The sequence below is a fragment of the Bubalus bubalis genome, chromosome 17, assembly GCF_019923935.1.
Source record: "Bubalus bubalis isolate 160015118507 breed Murrah chromosome 17, NDDB_SH_1, whole genome shotgun sequence".
Classification (NCBI taxonomy): Eukaryota; Metazoa; Chordata; class Mammalia; order Artiodactyla; family Bovidae; genus Bubalus; species Bubalus bubalis.
Window position 1 is genome coordinate 70,477,956 of NC_059173.1, and position 24,647 is coordinate 70,502,602.

At 38.0% G+C, this 24,647-nt stretch overlaps 1 protein-coding gene across 2 annotated transcripts in view; it reads right to left on the reverse strand.

Annotated features, from left to right (window-relative positions):
* TLL1 (tolloid like 1) overlaps nt 1-24,647 on the reverse strand; it is a 324,523-nt gene that overhangs the window by 12,261 nt on the left and 287,615 nt on the right. For both annotated transcript variants that reach the window (XM_025268229.3, XM_025268228.3), the window contains one exon: nt 6,542-6,755. In XM_025268229.3, coding sequence (XP_025124014.3) covers nt 6,542-6,755 — 214 coding nt within the window. The remainder of the gene's footprint in view (nt 1-6,541; nt 6,756-24,647) is intronic.

Genomic DNA, 24,647 nt, shown 5'->3' on the forward strand with positions numbered 1-24,647 from the left:
ATACATGTGAAATTATTGAAATATATGTGAAATTATTGAAAGATACCTGGCACGCAGGAAAAGCCACCTAAGAATACACTACCATCATTTTATTATTTTCCAGCGAGAACATCTAAATGCCATCATCTGTACTTCTAGGGATCCACTCAGGTATGAAAAGAAAAGCCAGAAAAATTGAAAAACAATTTAAAGCACTATTAATCTGTTTTCAGAAATGAAGAATTATCTTTTTGAAGGCCAGTAAAATATTTTGTGACAATATTTCTGAATTCATTATATAAATGTATAAATCAATGTAATTCCATTTACAAATACTTAATAAATTTGCTTTATTCTCAAAGTTTGATATAATTGAGTGATTTGTTTTGTTTACACTTGTCAGTACTTGCATTACTTTTATTCCACAGAGCAGGAAGAGGTGAACTGTGGGAGAGGTGCTGGCTTCTGTATGCCTACTTTGGAGAAACAAGTTAGCAAAACAAACCAGGATCCAGAGGAAACAATTCTCTGAGGGACCTAGTTCAGAACAGAAGTCAAGAAGGAAATGAAGTATTTGAACAAAATGGGAAAAAGAGACTTAACAAAGCCCTTGTGAATCTGAAATGTGAGATTCAGATTATCTCATTCTACTGAAAACTTCATTATTTGATTTTACTGAAAACTTCTAGAAAATGACAATACTCAAGTGACTTAAACTACAATTAAGACTGACCTAAATTGTTTCAGAAAGGGTGACCATAATTTTAATTTGGAAAGACATTTGTTTATTTCCTGGTAAAGTTCCTATGAGGGCCTGTAATCTGACCAATAAATGCTTTTAGTAGGCATAGAACTATAATTTAATTTAGTTTTATCAACATAATTTCAAAGGTGCTGAATAGTATATTATTTAATTTTTAAATGTCATTGACAATTATGATGATGCTTTATGCTGCAGAAAAATGTCCTGCCAGACATGCAGTGTTTTACAATATTTTCTTCCACACTTTTCCTCTTTTCCTGTACTATAGCCTTATCTTCTGAGAGAATACACAGGATACTTTTTTTAATTAAAGAATTTTTTTCTTCAATAGTTTATTTAATAATACCATTTCTTTTACCTGATTAAAATAAATTTGGACTTAGAATTTGAACCCACCTTCAGAGGAAAATGGCACCTTTTTCAATAAAGTCCATTTCCCACGGATTTGGAATGTATTACTTGTAAAAAGAAAAAAAAGGGAAAACCATAAAGCAACATTAATATTTATATTCACCTAATTTCAAAATTCATAGTGTTAGAAACTTTCCTTGTGGATATAATTAAAATTGTATATAGAAATATAAATATGTTCAAGCAAATTAAAATGTATACTTCAGGGCCCATTAATAATAATTACATGCATTCTAGAAAGCAGTAAATAATGAATAAATGCCTTATACATTTAGCAAATTTAACAAATGTAGTATTGGACTTCACCCCACTCCAATACTCTTTTTGCCTGGAAAATCCCATGGACGGAGGAGCCTGGTAGGCTGCAGTCCGTGGGGTCGCTAGGAGTCGGACACGACTGAGCACTTCACTTTTACTTTTCACTTTCATGCATTGGAGAAGGAAATGGCAACCCGCCCCAGTGTTCTTGCCTGGAGAATCCCAGGGATGGGGGAGCCTGGTTGGCTGCCATCTCTGGGGTCACACAGAGTAGGACATGGCTGAAGTGACTTTGCAGCAGCAGCAGTATTGGACTTGACTGTCTTAACAAAAACCCACAGAAAATCTTAAATTTAACTTCTCAGGCTATAGCTGTCAAAAGGTAGATATTGCTTCTATTTTCTCATTGTCATTATTCATGTTGTTTAGTTGCTAAATTGTGTCCAACTCTTTGCTACCCCATGGACTATAGTACACCAGGTTCCTCTGTCCATGGGATTCTCCAGGCAAGAATACTGGAGTGGGTTGCCATTTCCTTCTCCAGGGTGTATTTCTGACCCAGGGATCAAACTTGCATCTCCTGCATTGGCAGGCAGATTCTTTATGCTGAGCCACCAGGGAAGCCCCTGTTTTCTCATGAAATGAAGTGAAAGTCGCTCAGTCGTGTCTGACTCTTTCAACCCTGGACTACATGGTCCATGGAATTCTCCAGGCCAGAATACTGGAGTGGGTAGTCTTTTCCTTCTCCAGGAGATCTTCCCAACCCAGGGATCAAACCCAGGTCTCCTGCATTGCAGGCAGATTCTTTACCAGCTGAGCCACAAGGGAAGCCCCAAAATACTGGAGTGGAAAGCCTATTCCTTCTCTGGTGGATCTTCCTAACCCAGGAATCGAACCAGGGTCTCTTATTATTTTCTCATAAGTTCCCATAAAATTCCCATTTGTTTTGCTATGAATTATTAATACTCTACAGTGTCTATTTAAAGTACCAAATAAATATCTGATGAAAGACTATGGAATAAATAAACTTGTTAAAGAGAAAGCTTTCAAAGGAATAAATAATAAGCAGTACATAATATTTCAGTTTGTATAGCTACTTGAGAGTACCAGTAAAAAATAAATCTACCCCCAAAATTCAAAGATAACTAGTTAAGTGACAGTAACAATTTACACATGAAGAAGAGAAAGAAACAGATAATGCCAAAAATTTTGACAAGAGCACAAGTAAGTAGAAGTTGGGAGAGGATTCTAGTTCCAGCTGTTATTTTTTTGTGCTACTTTGGTTGTCATTAAGTTTTAGCCTCAGAAGCCTCATTTCTGAGATGACAGGACTGAATCAAACAATATCCAAGGCATGTTTTGCCTACAAAATAATAGTGAGGCTGCTTACATGGGTATTTGAATGGATATGGAATGAACAGTAAAGTAAAATGAAACTAGTCCGTTGGTTACTTTGGACAGAGCATTTCTATAAGGAAGCATTCAATCTCTACATATTGTTTCAATTAACAGTTATCCAGTTTTGTATTGGTTTTCTTCCTAGTCCAAAATGGTTATGTTTAGAGAAAATATACCATAGTAGAAAGTACATGAGCTTTGGACACAATCAGAATTAGGATGAAATCCCAGGTTTGAACTTTAGAAATTGTTGCACATTAATGTCTCAGATTTTAAATTTCTTTATCTGAAGATAAAGATAATTCCTACATCATATAGCTCTTTTGAGAGCTCAGTGTACGTAGTTGTTAAGTGTATGTATGTGCCTGAAATATCAAGTGCATGCTACATATACCATTGGATTTCAATATATGATCTCTGTGATAATGTAATTAGAGCCTACCAATGAATTCTTAATGGTAATACATACACAGAAATAGCGTCTATAGCAGAAGCCATGTAAATTAAGGAGTCATGGAGTTTTATAGTTGCAAGAAAACTTGAAGTTTAAGGTAAAGGTAAAGATAAAAAGAGAAACTATAAAAGTAAGTGACTGATGCTAAAGCTGAAACTCCAATACTTTGGCCACCTCATGCAAAGAGTTGACTCATTGGAAAAGACTCTGATGCTGGGAGGGATTGGGGGCAGGAGGAGAAGGGGACAACAGAGGATGAGATGGCTGGATGGCATCACTGACTCGATGGACAAGAGTTTTGGTGAACTCTGGGAGTTGGTGATGGACAGGGAGGCCTGGCGTGATGCAATTCATGGGGTCGCAAAGAGTCGGACACGACTGAGCGACTAAACTGAACTGAAGAGGAATTTATAGGTGAGTAAACTGAAGATACTCTATCAGCTGTTTCAAGAGTTTTGAAGCATATTTTTACATTCCATTCTTAGAAACTGTGACAGCCAGGATTATTTAAAAAATTATGCCATTAACACTATGATGTCAGAAAAATATTGATCAAGTAATGAGATTTCAATTTTTCTATTCCTTCAACATGTGATAAGTTATCAGAGAAGTATTTAAAGAGTAAATGTCAAAGGCATAAAAAGTTCATTAATATGGAATATTCTTAATCCATGAAAGATTTTTCTCAAACCAGAATATTTATATTAATGATGAGAAATAATGACATTGTATTATTTTTGAGTCCAGTCATTACTAGCATAAATCAGATAAAATCCACTTTCTCACAAATACATACATAGACTTCAATATAAATCTGCTCATAGCAGAATATACTAGAGCGGAAAATAAAATTAAACAATAGAATAAAGTTATTATTTCTAAAATAGAATAAAAGTGAAAGAAAACAATAATCAAGAGAGCATGACAAACATTACTGCACTAAATTTTTTTTATGGATTAATTTGTAGACTGTTTTTTTTACACCAAGGGGTAGCACTCGTGGTAAAGAACCTGCCTGCCAAAGCAGTAGATGTCAGAGACTGGGGTTCAATCCCTGGGTCGGGAAGATCCCGTGGAGGAGGGCACGGAAACCCACTCCAGTATTCTTGCCTGGAGAATCCCCTGGCTACGGTGCTGCTGCTGCTAAGTCGCTTCAGTCGTGTCCGACTCTGTGCGACCCCATAGACGGCAGCCCACCAGGCTCACACATCCCTGGGATTCTCCAGGCAAGAACACTGGAGTGGGTAGCCATTTCCTTCTCCAATGCATGAAAGTGAAAAGTGAAAGTGAAGTCGCTCAGTCCTGTCCGACTCTTAGCGACCCCATGGACTGCAGCCCACCAGGCTCCTCCATCCATGGGATTTTCCAGGCAAGGGTACTGGAGTGGAGTGCTGTGGCAAAGCGCTGGACACGACAGAAGCGGCAGATCTCTCCTGGGGTCTCAGCAGTGAACGCACTGAGCCTGGCACCAGGTGTCGCTATAAGCTGAGCGACTTCAGTGAGTGTATATTTCAACTGAAGGATTTTAAAGGACACTCACTGCACTTAACGGAATATATTGTTAAATTTGCTCCAAATTAAAAGTTATTTTACATTTTTGCCTAAAATTTTTCATTGTCTAAATTATATTTTATTTCTTAAAAACTTCCATTATTGCTGTAACCTGTAAGGGTTAAATTAGGGATTAGGGTTAGGAAAAAGATGTATTGCATACCAAACAAAAGAGGAAAAGGTAGGCTCTGTAAACAGAGAGTTGAATTCAAAATTTGAATCACAAAAATATATTAATGTGAAAGTTAGCTAATAGGTAAAGCAAAAACTTTTAGTCACTCATTAGGATTTTAGCAATAACAAAATTTTTGAATTTCTAGCTATAGATTTCTATCTGTTAAATATAACATAAAAATTGAATTTCTAAAGTTAACATAGAATATACCATATAAATATTTAAGGTAGTTCTTCTTGATCATACCACATTTTATAAAAATATTAATATGAAAGTTAGCTAATCATGTAGGATTTTAGCAAAAACAAAAATTTTCAGTTTCAAGCTACAGATTCTATCTATTAAATACATAAATCAGATTGCCAAAATTAACATGGAATACACCTTATAAATATTAAGAGATAGTTTTCTTGATCTTCGGGGCTTCCTTGACAGCTCAGTTCTTGATTATGAATCAGATCAAATTACTGTGTTTCTTTTAATTAGTGCAACAGCTACAAAGATCCAGTTCCAGTTTCAGTTCAGTAGCTCAGTTGTGTATGACTCTTTGCAACATCATGGACTGCAGCACTCCAGGCTTCCCTGTCCTTCACCAACTCCTGGAGCTTGCTCAAACTCATGTCCATTGAAGTCAGTGATTCAATCCAACCTTCTCATGCTCTGTCGTCCCCTTCTCCTGCCTTCAATCTTTCCCAGCATCAGGGTCTTTTCCATTGAATCAGTTCTTCCCATAAGGTGGCCACAGTATTGGAGCTTCTGCTTCAGCATCAGTCCTTCCAATAAATATTCAGAACTGATTTCCTTTAGGATTGACGGGTTTGATCTCCTTGGAGTCCAAGGGACTCTCAAGAGTCTTCTCCAGCACCACAGTTCAAAAGCATCAATTCTTCAGTGCTCAGCTTTCTTTACAATCCAACTCTCACAATCATACATGACTACTAGAAAAACCATAGTTTTGACTAGATGGACCTTTGTAGGCAAAGTGATGTCTCTGCTTTTTAATATGCTATTTAGGTTGGTCATAGCTCTTCTTCCAAGGTGCAAGCATCTTTTCATTTCATGGCTGCAGTCACCATCTGCAGTGATTTTGGAGCCCAAGAAGATAAAGTCTGTCACTGTTTCCATTGTTTCCCCATCTATTTGCCATGAAATAATGGGACCAGATGCCATGATCTTAGTTTAATATTGAGCTACAAAGATAGGACTTCCCTTTTGCCTCAGCAGTAAAGAAGCTGCCTTCCAAGGCAGGAGATGTGGGTTCCATCCCTGGGGTGAGAATATCCCCTGGAGAAGAAAATGGCAACCCACTCCAGTATTCTTGCCTGGAAAATCCCATGGACAGAGGAGACCATGGGGTCACAAAGAGTAGGGCACAACTTGGTGACTAAACAACAACTACAAAGATGTTTAGATAGGTTGCTACATGGTTCTCAAATATTTCAGACAATGTTTCAGTCGGATTTCTTTTGATCCTGTTAGAAATACCCTACCTTCACTAGAAGAGAAACTTGGTACTTACTCAGAAAAGAGAAGCATCACCTAATTTACTCACCTGTAGAATGTGTGGCTTGAAAACCTTTTCTTTGAACAGATGCATCAGAGACAAACCGAACAAACATGTTATTTCCAGTAGCCACAAGGGGCTCTGGTATCTTGTTCCCACACAGTCGTCCAAGAACTGGTGATTTTTCTGTTTCTCCATCAAATACTTCCAAGTGATCATAAGCACATTCTTGATGCTGCTCAACCTCAAATTCAGTAAAGGCCTATTAAGAAAGAAAAAAAAGAAAATTTATAAAGCCACATATCACTCAAAATGGGTTCGTTTCTTTGCAGCAGAAAGAGAAAGACAAATATTGTATATTAATGCATATATAAGGAATTTAAAAAGACAGTACTGATAATCCTACATGCAAGACAGCAAAGGAGACACAGATGTAAAGAACAGACTTTTGAACTCAGTGGGAAATGGCAAGGGTGGGATGATTTGAGAGAATAGCATTGAAACTTGCATATTACCATATGTAAAATAGATGACCAGTGTAACTTCCGTGCATGAAGCAGGGCACCCAAAGCTGGTGCTCTGGGACAACCTAGAGGGATAGGGTAGGGAGGGAGGTGGGAAGGGGCCTCAGGATGGGGGGGACACATATATACCTGTGACCAATTCGTGTTGATGTATGGCAAAAACTAACAAAGTATTGAAAAGTAATTATCTTCCAATTAAAATTAATTAATTAATTGAAAAAATATGTTCAGAGTTTGCAAATGATTTAATCCATCTAGCACATTACTGAAAAGGGGTGTGAAATCAGTAGAATATAAAGTCTAGGAAGACATAATGAGGAAAACAATGCAATAATATCACGTGAAATTCTATTTGACTATTGCAACTAATTCTACTATTGCAATTAAGTCTACTCCAGAAATTAGACAGATTATAATAGCAAAATGATATTTTATTCTGAATTTATTCTTAATGTATTAGAAAATTTTAAAAAGTTATATTTAAAATGTGATTCCTTCTGGTGTTGATGATCATAAACTGTTGAACATCATCATACCATTGAGCATTTAAAATAAAAAGAAAATCTCATAATTTTAAAAGTAAGTATTTTCACAAAAATTAAATACAGTAAACCTTAATAGAATACATAAAGGGGTTTTTCATCATATATTTATTTAGATCTTACAACCCATATTATTAGAAAATAACAATATGTCTTCAAGATAGATTATTTTTAATTAACTTTTCAGAGGCTTATTACACTTATTTTAATATTTGGAGTGTTACAAATTTTAGTATGCTTTTTTATGTGTAAGTGTTACAAATTCTTAAAAGTTTATTAACTATTTAATATTAAATTCAACAACAGAGTGTTTAATTGAGATGGGCTGAAAATAATAATTGTCCAAACTATTAATAATTCTAGGAATTCTAGGTTATTTGTGACTGCCAATTAAAGCTTTTTCATTTCCTCTTCATGCGTTCAAGAAATAAACCATTACTCCTACCTAAGTGCAAAGAGCAAACCTAAAAAATAATTTGGAGAAAATATGAAATAAGCTTGAAAATGTATTAATTTTGCTACAATCCCTGCAGCATAAAATTTTGCACATAAATGTTTTATATGAATATTTTTAAATGCAATTTTGTGAAGGGATCATAATTCTTGATTGAAAACACAATTTTATATTTTTCAAAGAAAAAAGTGACTTGAACTTGGGTCTCCCTCAGTGATGACCACATTTATGTATTCTGTTTCACACTACCACTTGATATCACTTCTATCTTTAGAAGAGTAAGGTAAGAAATGAAGGAAGTGATTTATATAATTAGGGAGTAGGAGAAAAGAGTGAAGAGACAAAAGAAAAGGAAGACAGCTGATCTTTTATGTCTCATTCCACTGTGCCTTACTTAAAAATATAAATTAAAATGTTATAACCAATAAGTGTTAGTGAATCTCTATTTGTTATAATTATTATGAGTAAAAGGAAATAATCATTTCATTCATCCAATAACACCGGATAGTACACAAAAGATTAAATACAGCACAAAGAATCTCACTGGAAAAAAACAGTGCAGAAAAATATAGTGAACAAGAAGACTTTTAGCAGTTTATTTAATTTGAAGCACAACATTCAAAGTGTGCGCCACTGAAGGATTTGTCACATATTAATCTCTGTAATCTAATTGCAGAGAATGAAACAGAGTAGAAACACAGTGCTTGGAAAATAGAAAACCCTGAATGGACTGTTGGCTGGATGTCTGGATAAGTCTGTCCAATTATCTATCTAACTACCTAAACCATGTTTATGGTCAATCCCATGAATGGAAACACCAAGGACATGGCAACCCAAAACTTCTGGTTTTCTGCCTCTCATAAGAGGGTAGTCAGTCAGTTTCTATTATCTTTGTGTATATATAAACAGTCTCAATATCAGTTTGTAACTCTTAATAAAACAATAAGAGAAAATCAGCTTAACTTCATCCAGAGGGTTGTTTATTTATTTATTTTTTTAGCTAAATATGAAACCAAACTTTTCAATACTAAGAAAAATATTGTATAAAGAGAAATAACATCTGAAAACTGTTGCATGTTGAATAATTGTCTCATTGGAATGGACTTTAGAAGCATTCATCTATAAATATAAAGAGCAGAGAAACCCACTGTGTAGAAGAGAAAACTTTAAGCATGATGGGAGTAATGACATTCTAAAGCTTATCCTGTAAGTAAAAGTTAACAATAGGATCAGAATCTACAGACCACATGAGTTTAATCCATTGATTGGTTCATTGAACATGAAGTGAATGAGATAACCAATGGGCTACTTCAATCTCTAATGAAATGCAGGATGTCTGGAGTAAATCATAACATCTGTTTTACAGAACAGAGTAATACCACAGAAGGTGGCATTGAACTAGTGGGCTAGGGACTACGCTGACACTTGATCTGGAACCAACTGACTCCAGGTTTTTATCAAATTACTAACAGAATCAGACTGATTTTGTAAGAGTCACATCAAGCAGTTTGTGTAGCTGATACATTTTTAGTAATGCAAATAACTCTCATTCATTAAAGTATTGATTAATTTTCCCCTTGGAATTAATAGCAGCTTGTAAGGTCAGTTGCTAAGATTGGGTGGTCCTTTTGTAGAAGCCAGCTTAACCCAAATGCTTTACGACACACAAGCAAAATGTGACTAATTCACATGCTGAGATCTCATAAATCTGCCCTGTAATATGTTAGAGACATACATGTAGAGACATCTCCATATATAGTGAAAAAGTGAAAGTGAAAGTTAAGTCACTCAGTCGTGTCCGACTCTTTGCAACTCCCTGGACTGTAGCCCACCAGGCTTCTCTGTCCATGGGATTCTCCAGGCAAGAATACTGGAGTGGGTTGCCATTTCCTTCTCCAGGGGATCTTCCTGACCCAGGGATCGAACCCAGGTCTCCCACATTGCAGGCAGACGATTTAACCTCTGAGCCACCAGTACACGCCATATATAGTGACTTTGCCTTAATATGAAATATTTCTAGGCCATAGAATGGTATCATAAGAGTCCATGGAAAACTGGAAAATCTTTAAAAACTAACTTTAGAGTCCCCAAAGGTAAAGGAAGATACAGAATTTATTGTTTTATTCTATCACACATTCTGAAGCATGGATCTCAATGTCTAAATGATGCAGAATGTGAACATTTCCAGTCACCAGGAATCAATGCCATGGAAGTGTGCCTCCCTAAGGCTCTCAAAAAATCTCCCGAAGATTCTCAAAAAAAAATCCCCCCAAAGTCCTTCAAATTTACAATGAAGACAGGACAGAAAATTTGATGTGTGCAGCTATAAGGAACTCTGATTTCTGCTGAAACACTGCCCTCATTTTGGGGGAATTTTAAATACCTTTCTTAAGCATCTGCACTCAGACTTTACAAGACAGTTTGGTATTCAAACATTTAAACCTTATTCACTCCATTATTATACTTCTATGGTTTTAAGGTTAATGATCCATGTTTTAGAGAGACCAAAATGAGTGAATGACAGTACATTCTAGTAAGAAATTCTAAATCATTTAAAGAGAATCATTCAAAAGAAACAAAATTAACCTTTCATTTTAAGCTCTGGAAAGAATAACTGTGCTTTTTTGGAACATTCAAGCAAGCCTAATCTACCTTCCTAGCTTCCAGCCAAGCTTCCATATACAGCCCTTGCACATGCACATTATTTTGCCAACAAATGTCCGTATAATCAAAACTATGGTTTTTTCCAATAGTCTTGTATGAATGTGAGAGTTGGACAATAAAGAAGGCTAAGCACGGGAGAACTGGTGCTTTTGAACTGTGGTGTTAGAGAAGACTCTTGAGAGTCCCTTGGACTGCAAGGAGAACAAACCAGGCAATCCTAAAGGAAATCAATCCTGAATATTCTTTAGAAGGACTGATGCTGAAGCTCCCATACTTTAGCCACCTGATATAAAGCTAACTCATTAGAAAAGACCCTGATGCTGGGAAAGATTGAAGGCAGGAGGAGAAGGGGATGACTGAGGATGAGATGGTTGGATGGCATCACCAACTCAATGGACATGAGTTTGGGTAAATTCTAGGAGTTAGTGATGGACAGGGAGGCCTGGTGAGCTGCAGTCCATGGGGTCACAAAGAGTTGGAATAAATGAGTGATTGAACAACAACAACAACAAAGAGGTACTTTTGCCTGAAAAAGTATTCTTGTCTGAAAAATCTCCTGGACAGAAGAACCTGGTGGGCTACAGTCCATGGGGTAGCAAGAGTTGGACACAATCTAGAGACTAAACTACCACCAGAGGTACTTTTACTGAAAATACAAGCACTAGCTAAAATATAAGGCCATTCAAAGTCTCTACATACACTCAGAGAGGACAAGATAATAAAATAATAGTGCTTAATGTGGAAATAAAATTTAGCCAGGGTGACTACAAACTTAGAGAATTAAAGAGACTGATACAATGTGAGCAGTTGTGAGATGAGATTCAGACCTCCCTGGTTCTATCCATCCTTTGCATTTTCCTGCCTTTGATGAGAACTATCATTTGGTTTTCCTCAAGATATTGGAAGAATTAAAGGCCACTGGAAAACAACGGCACAACTGAATTCAAACTCCGGTCTTCTGACAACAGTGATCAAATACACTTATTACAGATTTATGGTGGAGAATTATATATCACTGTGAGTGTTTTGTTTTCCAAATATCCCGCATATGAAGCTGTAAACTACAACTATATAACTTAGCAAAGCTAGGATACAATACATAAAATTAAAATGGTATATTAGCTTATTGCTATGTGATCCTATGCCTAGATCTTTTTTCAGCTGTTTAAAATTTTTTTTAGATGTAGAGTAATTTGGAATATGAAAAGTACCAAAAATTTAATGATCAGTAGAGAGAGACTTTTAGAACAAAGACATGGTAAAGCCAGGAATGATAGAACACTACCCCTTTATTCATTCAGAACTTTATCCCTTTTTTAATAGGGAGACTTTTTCCAAGTACCTTTCAGCCAAGGTTTCTTTTACTTTTTTTTAAATATAAATTTATTTATTTTAACTTTAAAACTATTATGATGCAGTTAGCATTTAATGATTAACACACACACACACACAAATACAAACTCCAAAAACAAGGCAAATATATTCATTTCCTCCAGCAAATTTGCTCCAGGAAATTATGGCACACTTAGTGGCTCAATGCAATACACTTACATTGCTCTAGAACCGTGGAAGTCAGCGGTCTAAAGTGGGTGAGGAAGCACTGTGCTGCTTCTAGGGGTCTTTGGTGTGAATCTGTTTCCTTTGATTTTCTTCAGCATCTAAAGGCTTCCCTCATTTCTTGGTTCATGTTTGCTTCCTCCATCTTCAGATCCAACAGTATAACACTTGGCTCCCTCTTGTATGGACACTTAAGATTACTTCAAGCCCATCTAGATATTCCAGGATAATCTTTTCATTTGACGACCCTTTATTTAACCACGGTGCCTTTTGGCATGTAAGATAATGTATGCAAAAGTTCTGAGAATTAGGAGATGGTGATCTTTGGAGGATGGGGAGCATCATTCTGCCTACCATAGAAAGTAAAGCCAAATTCTTCCACCCTCTGTGATTTTCAGGGGAAATGAGGACAAAAACTTATAATTACATTTCAAACTTTTTTATATGTGAATTTCTTAACTCAGGTCAGCAAACTAAGTCCCACAGAAGAAATCTGACTTGAAGCCTGATTTTTTATAATTAAACTTTTACTGGGACACAACTATGTCCATTAATATGTTGACTGGCTCCACCTGTCAGCACACAGGGTGCTTAAAGACTTCCTGAACCCACAGCAACCTCTGCACACAGCCCTGCCCAGCAGAGGGCCAGGGCCCAGCTCTACGTCTCAGAGAGCAGAGAACAGATGCCAGAAACTCACAGTCCTATAACCTGTGGTCCTAATCTGTCACAGTAGGTCAAACCCTGCCCTGGGACCAGCTGGACCCCAGCCCACTAGCAGGCCAGTGCAAACTCTGGTACATCCCAAGAGCCTCTATCCACCTGTTTCAGGAACTGCCCCCTCCCCTCCTACCAGTAACCTGATATCAACTCTGGGATTCCTGGACCCTGGAACCAGAGTCCAGGGTCTGACTCTGCCTGCCAGTAATCCTGCACTAACACCAGGACCAGGTTTCACCCACCAGTGGGTGGGCCTCAGCCCCAAAGTCTATGGACTCTAACTCTTTCCATCAGTGAGCCAGCAACAGCCTTGGGACACCCTGGATTCTGCAGCTGGCCACCTTATGACCAGGCCCCTGTGTGGAATAGCCAGCAGCCTCCATACAAGGCAGGCCCAAGCAATCAACCAGACCGGGGCTCAACCAAGCCTAATAGGCCACCCACATATTCAGCCTGCCACAACTAAAAGACTCGCACAGTCCTGATAGGGAGATACCCTAGAGCATATAGTTTGGGTGATGAGAAGGGAGTGCACTGCTGGGACACATAGGACACCTCCTGCAAATGGTCACTTCTCCAAGATCAGGAAACATAATCAAACTATTAGATACATAAAAATAAACACAGCAACTTAGACAAAATGAAGCAACAGATGAACATGTTCCAGATGAAGGAACAAGATAAAAATCCCAGAAGAACTAAATGAAGTGGAGCTAGGCAATCTACCTGAGAAAAGGTTCAAGGTAGAGATTGTAAAGATGATCAAAGAATTTGGGAGGAGAATGATGAACAAAAGAAGTTAGAAGTTTTTAATAAGTTAGAAAATATAAATGACAATCAGAGATGAAAAATATAGCTGAAATGAAAATGCACTAGAAGGAATCAAGTGTAGACTAAATGATAGATAACAGAAAGCTGGAAGAAAGAGTAGTAGAAATCACTGGTGATGAACAGAGAAAAGAAAAGAGAATGAAAAGCAATGAGGACAGTTGAAGAAACCTCTGGGACAACATAAAATGCACTAATATTAGTATTACCATCTCAGAAGGAGAAGAGGAAGAGAAAGAGGTTGATAATATATTTGAAGATATAATAGCTGAAAACTTTCCTAACATGGGAAAGGAAACAGTCCAGAGAGTCCAGGAAGTATGGAAAGTCACATATAGGATTAACCCAAAGAGGAATGCACCAAAACACACTGTAATTAAAATGACAAAAAGAAAAACAGAAAATATAAAAAGCAGCAGGGAAAGGCAACAAATAACATACACAGGCCATAAAATTAAAAGATACTTGCTCCTTGGAAGGAAAGCTATGACAAACCTAAACAGCATATTAAAAAAAACAGAGACATTACTTTGCTGACAAAGGTCTGTATGGTCAAACTATGGTTTTTCCAGTAGTCATGTAAAGATGTGAGAATTGGACCATAAAGAAGGCTGAGTGCTAAAAAATCGATACTTTTGAATTGTGGTGCTGGAGAAGACTCTTGAGAGTTCCTTGGACTGCAAGGAGATCCAACGAGTCCATCCTAAAGGAAATCAATCCTGAATATTCATTGGAAAGACTGATGCTGAAGTTGAAGCTCCATACTTTGGCCGCCTGATGCAAAGAGCTGACTCAATGGAAAAGACCCTGATGCTGGGAAAGACTGAAGGCAAAAGGATAAGAGGCAGCAGAAGATGAGATGGTTAGATAGCATCACCAACTCAATAGACATGAATTTGAGCAAACTCTGGGAGACAGTGGAGGACAGAACAGCCTGGCTTGCTACAGTCCATGGGCTTGCAAAGAATTGAACATGACTTATCAACTGAATGACAACAAACATAGAAGAGAACTCTCATAAGACTATCAGCTGATTTTTCAGCAGAAACTCTGCAGGCCAGAAGGGAGTGGCATGATTTATTTAAAGTGATGAAAGAGAAGAAAAATCTATAGCCAAGAGTACTCTGCCAAGAATACTCTACCCAGAAAAGTTTTTTTCAAACTTAATAGATAAATTGAAAGTTTTACAGAAAAGCAAAACTAAAAGAATTCAGCACCACCAAACCAGTTTTACAACAAATATTAAAGGAAATAGTCTAGGTGAAAAAGACAAGGCCATAACCAGAAACAATAAAATTACAAAATGAAAAAGTTTGCCAGTAACACAATAATAGTAACACCTTACTTACATCAATGGACAGATGATCCAGATGAAAAATCAATCTGGAAACATTGCCCTTAAATAGACCATTAGAACAGATTCATCTGAAAGCACTCTTAAGTGCACATGGAATATTCTCCAGGATAGGTCACATGCTAGGCTACAAAACAGGTCTTAGTAAATTTAAGAAAATTGAAATCACATCAAGCATCTTTTCGGACTGCAATACTTTGAGACTAGAAATCAACTACAAAGAAAAAAACTACAAAAAAACACAAACACATGGAGACTAAACAATATGTTACTAAACAATTAGTGGATCACTAAGTACTGAATTTCAAACTGATAAGGGTACACACACACTTGAATATGGTTGAATTTTTAATAAAAATTTAAAAAATTAAATTATTGTCATATTATTATATCATATGTCATTGTTTATTGGCACTTAATAAATTACTGTGCCAAATACTTTGTGTACAAGTTCATGTCTATATACACAAAATCTGAGTAAGCAGCAGCTTCAATTTTCAGATGAAGAAATTAAGGTTTTAAAATGGTAAATATCTTTCAAGATAACACAACTCATAAGTAGAAGTGCTAGGATCTAGACAAAAGTATTTGGCAACAAAACTATATGTTTTTAATCCCTCCATATTTCCCTGATGTATACATTTGCTTAATAATTTATTTAATCACTGTAAATTTGTTAGGGTTTTATTCTACTAAATGTTCCTAATCATAATAAGAAACATTATTTTCTATTTAAATTATTACATAAGTGTACACAGCAATTATGGATCTCTTTCTTCTCTGATGTAGGATGTTATAAAGAAGAATAAGGTTTTTTTGTAGAGACAGAATGCCTGTGCTTGAAGGTAATTAGGCTGTCTGAGGAGGCCTTACAAATAGCTCTGAAAATGAGGGAAGCTAAAAGCAAAGGAGGAAAGGAAAGATATACCCATTTGAATGCAGAGTTCCAAAGAAGAGCAAGGAGAGATAAAAAAGCCTTGCTCAGAGATCAATGCAAAGAAATAGAGGAAAACAACAGAATGGGAAAGACTAGAGATCTCTTCAAGAAAATTAGAGATACCAAGGGAATATTTCATGCAAATATGGGCTCAATAAAGGACAGAAGTGGTAGGGACCTAAATGAAGCAGAAGATATTAAGAAGAGTTGGCAAGAATACACAGAAGAACTGTACCAAAAAGATCTTCATGACCCAGATAATCATGATGGTGTGATCACTCACCTAGAGTCAGACATCCTTGAATGTGAAGTCAAGTGGGCCTTAGAAAGCATCACTATGAACAAAGCCAGCAGAAGTGATGGAATTCCAGTTGAGCTATTTCAAATCCTAAAAGATGATGCTGTGAAAGTGCTTCACTCAATATGCCAAAAGAAGTTAGAAGCAAATTTGGAAAACTCAGCAGTGGCCACAGGACAGGAAAAAGTCCTGTGAACCCCTTTGGGGTTCATTCCAACCCCAAAGAAAGGAAAATGCCAAAGAATGCTCAAAGTACTGCACAATTGCATTCATCTCACATGCTAGTAAAGTAATGCTTAACATTCTCCAAGCCAGGCTTCAGCAGTGCGTGAACCTTGAACTTCCAGATGTTCAAGCTGGTTTTAGAAAAGGCAGAAGAACCAGAGATCAAATTGCCAACATCCGCTGGATCATCAAAACAGTAAGAGAGTTCCAGAAAAATATCTATTTCTGCTTTATTGACTATGTCAAAGCCTTTGACTGTGTGGATCACAATAAACTGTGGAAAATTCTGAAAGAGATGGGAATACCAGACCACCTGACCTGCCTCTTGAGAACCTATATGCAGGTCAGGAAGCAACAGTTAGAACTGGACATGGAACAACAGACTGGTTCCAAATAAGAAAAGGAGGACGTAAAGGCTGTATATTGTCACCCTGCTTATTTAAATTATATGCAGAGTACATCATGAGAAACACTGGGCTGGAAGAAGCACAAGCTGGAATCAAGATTGCCGGGAGAAATATCAATAACCTCAAGTATGCAGATGACATCACCCTTATGGCAGAAAGTGAAGAACTAAAGAGCCTCTTGATGAAAGTGAAAGAGGAGAGTGAAAAAGTTGGTTTAAAGCTCAACATTAAGAAAACTAAGATCATGGCATCTGGGCCCATCACATCATGGCAAATAGATGGGGGAACTGTGGAAACAGTGGCTGACTTTATTTTTCTGGTCTCCGAAATCACTGCAGATAGTAATTGCAGCCATGAAATTAAAAGATGCTTATTCCTTGGAAGGAAAGTTATGACCAACCTAGACAGCATATTAAAAAGCAGAGGCATTAGTTTCTCAACAAAGGTCCGTCTAGTCAAGGCTATGGTTTTTCCAGTGGTCATGTATGTAAGTGAGAGTTGGGCTATAAAGAAAGCTGAGTGCCAAAGAATTGATGCTTTTGAACTGTGATTTTGGAGAAGACTCTTGAGAGTCCCTTGGCCTGGAAGGAGATCCAACCAGTCCATCCTAAAGGCGATCAGTCTTGGGTGTTCATTGGAAGGACTGATGTTGAAGCTGAAACTCCAATACTTTGGCCACCTGATGTGAAGAGCTGACTCATTGGAAAAGATCCTGATGCTGGGAAAGATTGAGGGCAGGAGGTGAAGGGGACGACAGAGGATGAGACGGTTGGATGGACTCAATGGACATGGGTTTGGGTGGACTTCGGGAGTTGGTGATGGAGAGGGAGGCCTGGTGTGCTGCGGTTCATGGGGTCACAAAGAGTTGGACATGCCTGAGTGACTGAATTGAACTCAACCATCTTTATAAACTTGCCAAGTTATCTAAAATGCCTGGGACTGCTTCCTTATTGATGTGTCATTTATGACATCAACTTCAGCTAAAATACAAGATACCACTACAAAACCATTGGGAACTATACACACAGTCTTAGACCAGATACACTTTTAGGAGCCTGGTCAAGCTACATTTTACTATTTGGAGAGCACTTTCAAGGAATGGAAAACCTAAGAATATTCATATTTTTATTTGTGAATTTCATATGAGAGAGGGACTATTTTAGAATTTTTTTAAATGACACTCCCAGGCTCTTTGGATCCCAGTTCTCTAGTTTACTGCATTTATATGAAGATAATATTCCAGGGTCTTATAAGAGAAAGTATGTACAAGAATACAAGAAATCCTCAAGAACTGATATAATCACGCATACATACAATTCTACTTAATTTTCATATTCTGCTTTATAACAGAAAAATCATTATTTTTTAATTTAAATTTATTTATTTTAATTGGAGGTTAATTACTTTACAGTATTGTATTGGTTTTGCCATACATCAACATGAATCCGCTACAGGTGTACACATGTTCCCCATCCTGAATCCCCCTCCCTCCTCCCTCCCTGTAAAGACAAAATTTAATGAATATGTTCATGGGATTTCCCAGTCAAGAACACTGGATTGAGTTGCCATTTCCTTCTCCAAGAAAGAAGACTAAACCTCTCAAAATTGTTTCAGCCATGAAATTAAAAGACGCTTACTCCTTGGAAGGAAAGTTATGACCAACCTAGATAGCATATTCAAAAGCAGAGACATTACTTTGCCAACAAAGGTTCGTCTAGTCAAGGCTATGGTTTTTCCTGTGGTCATGTATGGATGTGAGAGTTGGACTGTGAAGAAGGCTGAGTGCCAAAGAATTGATGCTTTTGAACTGTGGTGTTGGAGAAGACTCTTGAGAGTCCCTTAGACCTCAAGGAGATCCAACCAGTCCATTCTTTTTTTTTTTTTTTTTATTCTTTTCTTTTCTTTTTTTTTTTTTTAATTTTATTTTTAAACTTTACAATATTGTATTGGTTTTGCCAAATATCAAAATGAATCTGCCACAGGTATACATGTGTTCCCCATCCTGAACCCTCCTCCCTCCTCCCTCCCCATACCATCCCTCTGGGTCGTCCCAGTGCACCAGCCCCAAGCATCCAGTATCGTGCATCGAACCTGGACTGGCGACTCGTTCCATATATGATATTATACGTATTTCAATGTCATTCTCTCAAATCATCCCACCCTCTTCCTCTCCCACAGAATCCAAAAGACTGTTCTATACATTCTAAAGGAGATCAGCCCTTGGATTTCTTTGGAAGGAATGATGCTAAAGCTGAAACTCCAGTACTTTGGCCACCTCATGAGAAGAGTTGACTCATTGGAAAAGACTCTGATGCTGGGAGGGATTGGGGGCAAGAGGAGAAAGGGACGACAGAGGATGAGATGGCTGGATGGCATCACTGACTCGATGGACATGAGTCTGAGTGAACTCCGGGAGTTGGTGATGGACAGGGAGGCCTGGTGTGCTGCGATTCATGGGGTCGCAAAGAGTCGGACACAACTGAGTGACTGATCTGATCTGATCTGATCTGATGGAATTGTTTTCAGGGGAAACCTCCTTTTCTTTGCTTTTATATAATAAAATACTTATAAATGATTTCTTATTTTTCCATGCAGCCTAACATAAGAGGAATAACTGTGAGTTGTAAAGAAAGCTCCATGGCACACATGGGGCTACCACAGCTTCTCTTTGTTGTTGTTTTTTTTGCCTGGTCTATAAAGAGACTGGAGAAGGCAATGGCACCCCACTCCAGTACTTTTGCCTGGAAAATCCCATGGACGGAGGAGCCTGGTAGGCTGCAGTCCATGAGGTCGCTAAGAGTCGGACATGACTGAATGACTTCACTTTCACTTTTCACTTTCCTGCATTGGAGAAGGAAATGGCAACACACTCCAGTGTTCTTGCCTGGAGAACCCCAGGGATGGGGGAGCCTGGTGGGCTGCCATCTATGGGGTAGCAGTGACTTAACAGCAGCAGCAGCATAAAGAGACTAATTTGGAACTGAGTATCTATCGGCAGCTCTTGAAATAACAGGATTAAGATATTTTAGAATTTTCCAAGTTTTCTTGGAATCTGTTTTCCAGATATAGTTTGGGTTCAAGTTCCTCCATTAAAATTAAGGATCTTAAAGAAATTAAGCAAAATGTATTTATTTTAAACTTGTATTTTCTTGATCAAATCTCCTATATAATAAATGTCAAAGCATATAGATAGGTGGTTGGTTGGTTTGAATCTTATAACCAGGGTTAGCCAAATGTACATTGGCTGATATCTGCAACAGATAGTGATTTCAGTTATAAAGTAGATAAGATTCATTAAAAATTACATTATAAACATAGTAAACCTAGGGAACAATAATGCCAAAATGGCAAGAGTTAGAAGGTACAGCTGGAGAAGGCAATGGCAACCCACTCCAGTTCTCTCACCTGGAAAAATCCCATGGACAGAGGAGCCTGGTAGGCTGCAGTCCATGGGGACACGACTGAGAGACATCCCTTTCACTTTTCCTTTCATGCATTGGAGGAGGCAATGCAACCCCCTCCAGTATTCTTGCCTGGAAAATCCCATGGACAGAGGAGCCTGGTAGGCTTCAGTCCATGGGGTTGCTAAGCGTCGGACATGACTGAGCGACTTCACTCTCACTTTTCACTTTCATGCATTGGAGAAGGAAATGGCAACCCACTCCAGTGTTCTTGCCTGGAGAATCCCAGGGACAGGGGGGCCTGGTGGGCTACCATCTATGGGATCGCACAGAGTCAGACATGACTGAAGTGACCTAGCAGCAGCAGCAGAAGGTACAGCATTAAAATAACACTTGTTGGTAGCAAATCTGTAACACACTTTCTGCTGATACTGATTGTTGAAGTGATATTGTGGGTCAGATTTTATATGAACATGATTAATGATGTAAGAGAGTAGAATCAACATTATGCTCTGATTCAGAAATCTCAGAATAGCAAAAATGTGTTTTAGCAAATCTTTCAGGTAACTCTGATGCATGTTAATGTTGACAAAATCTGGCTTAGACTGCAACTACTTCTACAAAATCACAAAGTCAAATACTTAAAAAGAGATAAGTAGTTGCATTAAAGCTCTTATTTTCCTTCTAAAAATTATCTTCTTAGGATACTAGCAGGTGTAATCATTTTTGACCAGACTGTTTCCTGATCTTCATGTGGAATATTTGCCTGTAATTTGTGAAGAAGCAGACTGTCCTAGAGTTGAAAGGGATGCTCAATAAGCTGACAGGTATATAATTATGTACAAATAAAATTATTGACATATTTTCAAGTTGATGTATATTAGAAGTTCCATTTCTTCTTGGATATATCATAGAATGCTGGGACTAGTGTTACTCTACCCTACCTGTGCAAAGAGCCAACTCATTAGAAAAGACCCTGATTTGGGGAAAGATTGAAGAGGAGAAGGGGATGACAGAGGGTGAGATGGTTGGATGGCATCACTAACTCAGTGGACATGAGTTTGAACAAGCTCTGAGAGACAGTGAAGGACAGGGTAGCCTGGTGTGCTGCAGTCCATGGGGTTGCAAACAGTCAGACATGACTGAACAACAACCTTACAAAAAAAACCTATGTAAACAAAATCACAGCTTTGCTGAACATATCAAAGAGCCAAAGTCACTAGCAATCCACACACTCGCAGGCCCTGTCAAGCAAAGATGAGACACATACATCTGCTCACCAGTGACAGAGGACAGTTAGGGTTCCATATAATTAAGTTAGATGCATTTAGCTACAATTGTGATGTACTGTCAAGGTCAGGGGTGGAGTCGGATACAGCATCCTAAGATCTACAGACACAGGAGTTTTTACACACGTTCAGGCTCTTCCCCATGGACCTCAATCTCCTGCTCATGAGAAAGATGTGGGAAGAGCAGGAGATAGACAAGTACCTTCCTTGCTATTGTAGGCCTGGATGGGAAAGTGGTCAATTCTGGGAGAAAAGCATGAAGTCCTATTGCAACCCTTCTGTGGAAAATGAAATAAGCTTCTGGGGGAGGAGTAGAAACCTGTCACCACCAGGGCAAAGATGTAGACTCCCTGTAGCAAGGTGAAAAACAAATGAACAAATAAAACTGGGAAAGTCTTGGACCCAGGAGCCTACTCCAATAATACCAGAGACCTTCTAACACATGCGAGAGGTAAAAAACAAACAAACAAAAAGACTCTCCCATGGAAGATCAGCCAGAGATATGAGATGCCGTTTGGCTGTCAGGAAGAGACGAGGCAAGATCACTGGGAAAGGATATTTCTAACACCTAAAAACAGATCCTGTCTGAGGTGGAGAACCCCTTTCTCTCACCACCAAAGTACCAAGTACCAAGAAGCATGAAACTGCAGTCTTTCACTGGTTGACTGAAAAAAGTCTGAAGAGGTATACAGTTGTGGTAGACATGAATGAGGAAGCTAAAGCTAAAGATAAAGGTGAAATTTTGAGAAAATGCATCTGAAATTTCAGCCTCCAAGCTAAAACAAAGGAATTAAAAGCCAATGGTCCGCTGAAGGTAATCATAGGATAAAGACAATCCAAACTCAGCTGATTACTGACTATATTCACTCAGCAATATCCCTTCCCATATACATATATTCACTAACAGCCTAACACAGCCTGAGCTGTGTCCATTTCCAGATGTAAAGTCTCTACTGTTAAATATATAATACATACTTAGTCGCTCAGTCATGTCTGACTCTTTGTGACCCCATGGACTGTAGCCTGCCAGGCTTCTCTTCCATGGGATTTTCCAGACAAGAATACTGGAGTGGGTTGCCATTTTCCTCCTCATGGGATCTTTCCAACCCAGGAAGGGAAACCACGTCTCCTGTGTCTCCTGCTTTGCAGGTTGATTCTTACCTGCTGAACCATCAGGGAAGCCCCCTAAACACATATTATCTGATGATTAATCAAAAATTACATGACACACAAAAAGGCAAGGAAAAAAACACAGTGTTAAGAGAGAAAATAATCATCAGAACAGACTCAGACATGACTGCTATGTTTAATCTATCAAATGAGAAATTTCAGGAGAGAGAGTATTATAAATTGAATTGTGCCTCCTTGCTAAGTTTGTACACTGAAGCCCTAATCCCAATGAGGTCATAAGGGTGAGGCCTAATCCCACAGAGCTAATGTTCTTATAAGAAGATGAACAGACACCAGCGCCCACTTTCTTTCTCTGTCTCTCTTTTTCTCTCTCCACACGCACACACACACACAGAGCAAATGCTATGTGAGGGCACAGTGATGAAGCAACCATCTGCAAGTGAAGAATAGAGGCCCCAGCAGACACCAATTCTCACAGCACTTTGATATCGAAGGCCTAGCCTCCAGATCTGTGAGAAAATACATTTTTGTTGTTTTAGACATTCAGTTTGTGATATTTTGTTATGGCGACCTAAGCAGACCAACACACATTGCAATTCTACTAATGAATCAAATGGAAATGCTAGAAATAAAAAAAGAGAGATAAAGTTCACCTTTGACAAACTCATCAATAGACTGAAGACAGTTGAATAGACAATCACTGAAATTTAAGATTGGTCTCTAGAAATTACCCAAACTCAAAAAGGGTGGCAAAAAATAACAGAATTCAAGAGTTATGGGATAATATGAAACAATCTCACACATGTGTAAATGAGTTACAGAAGAAGAGATAATAATGCAGGAGAATTGTGAAATAATGGGCAAGAGTTTTCAAAAATTCATGACAGATATCACAATACCGATGCAAGAAATTTAGAGACTTCTCAGAAGGGCAAATTACTACATAGATAGACAACACTCCTAGATACATTATATTCAAACTGCTGATAAAAAAAAATGTGAAGGTAGCTATTAGAGGAAAAAAACATAGGAATAAAATAAAGATTTACCACAGACATTAAAAACCATCACGAATGGTAAATAAAAGAGTCAGGAATCTAACATGCAGGCGGCGCTAGTGGTGAAGAACGGCCGGGAAGATCCACGGGAGGAAGAGATGCCCACTCACTGCAGCCTTCCTGCCTGAGAAACCCCATGGACAGAGGAGCCTGGCGGGCTGTGGTCCATGGGGTCACAGAGAGTCGGGTACGACTGAGTGACTGAGCGTACATATTTAACATGCCATCTTAGAACTTTATACCCAAAGAAAACATCTTCAAAAAATGAAAATTTATAGACATACTCTATACAAAATACAAAAAGAAATTCTTCAGGGAAAAGAAATATGATATGAATCAAAACTTGGATCTACATATGCACACACAAAAATCTTCAGGAAAATCCATTTTCCCAACCTCCTTAGCTACTGCATTGATCAATGCAGCTTCTGTATCTCAGTCCATAAGCATCCGAGAGTGTTCCTCTCAACCAGGGCTTTGAACAGGACTGGAAAGCAATCAAGTTCCTACAGTGCTGTTATTTTAGCACCTAGGATCATCCCAAAGAATGGTTGAAATTAATTGATGTCTTTGTCTAGGAAGTCATTATTGAGGTTTTACAAGTATGGTGATTGGAAAGAACTCCATAGTAGGAATATGAATGTCTCCATGACAGTCTCTAATATTATTATTCTTATGCTGCATGTGAATAAGATAACTTTACTGGAAAAACAAAAAAACAAAAAAACAATCCTCACTGAAGAAAAGGATTCAAACAGAACTTTA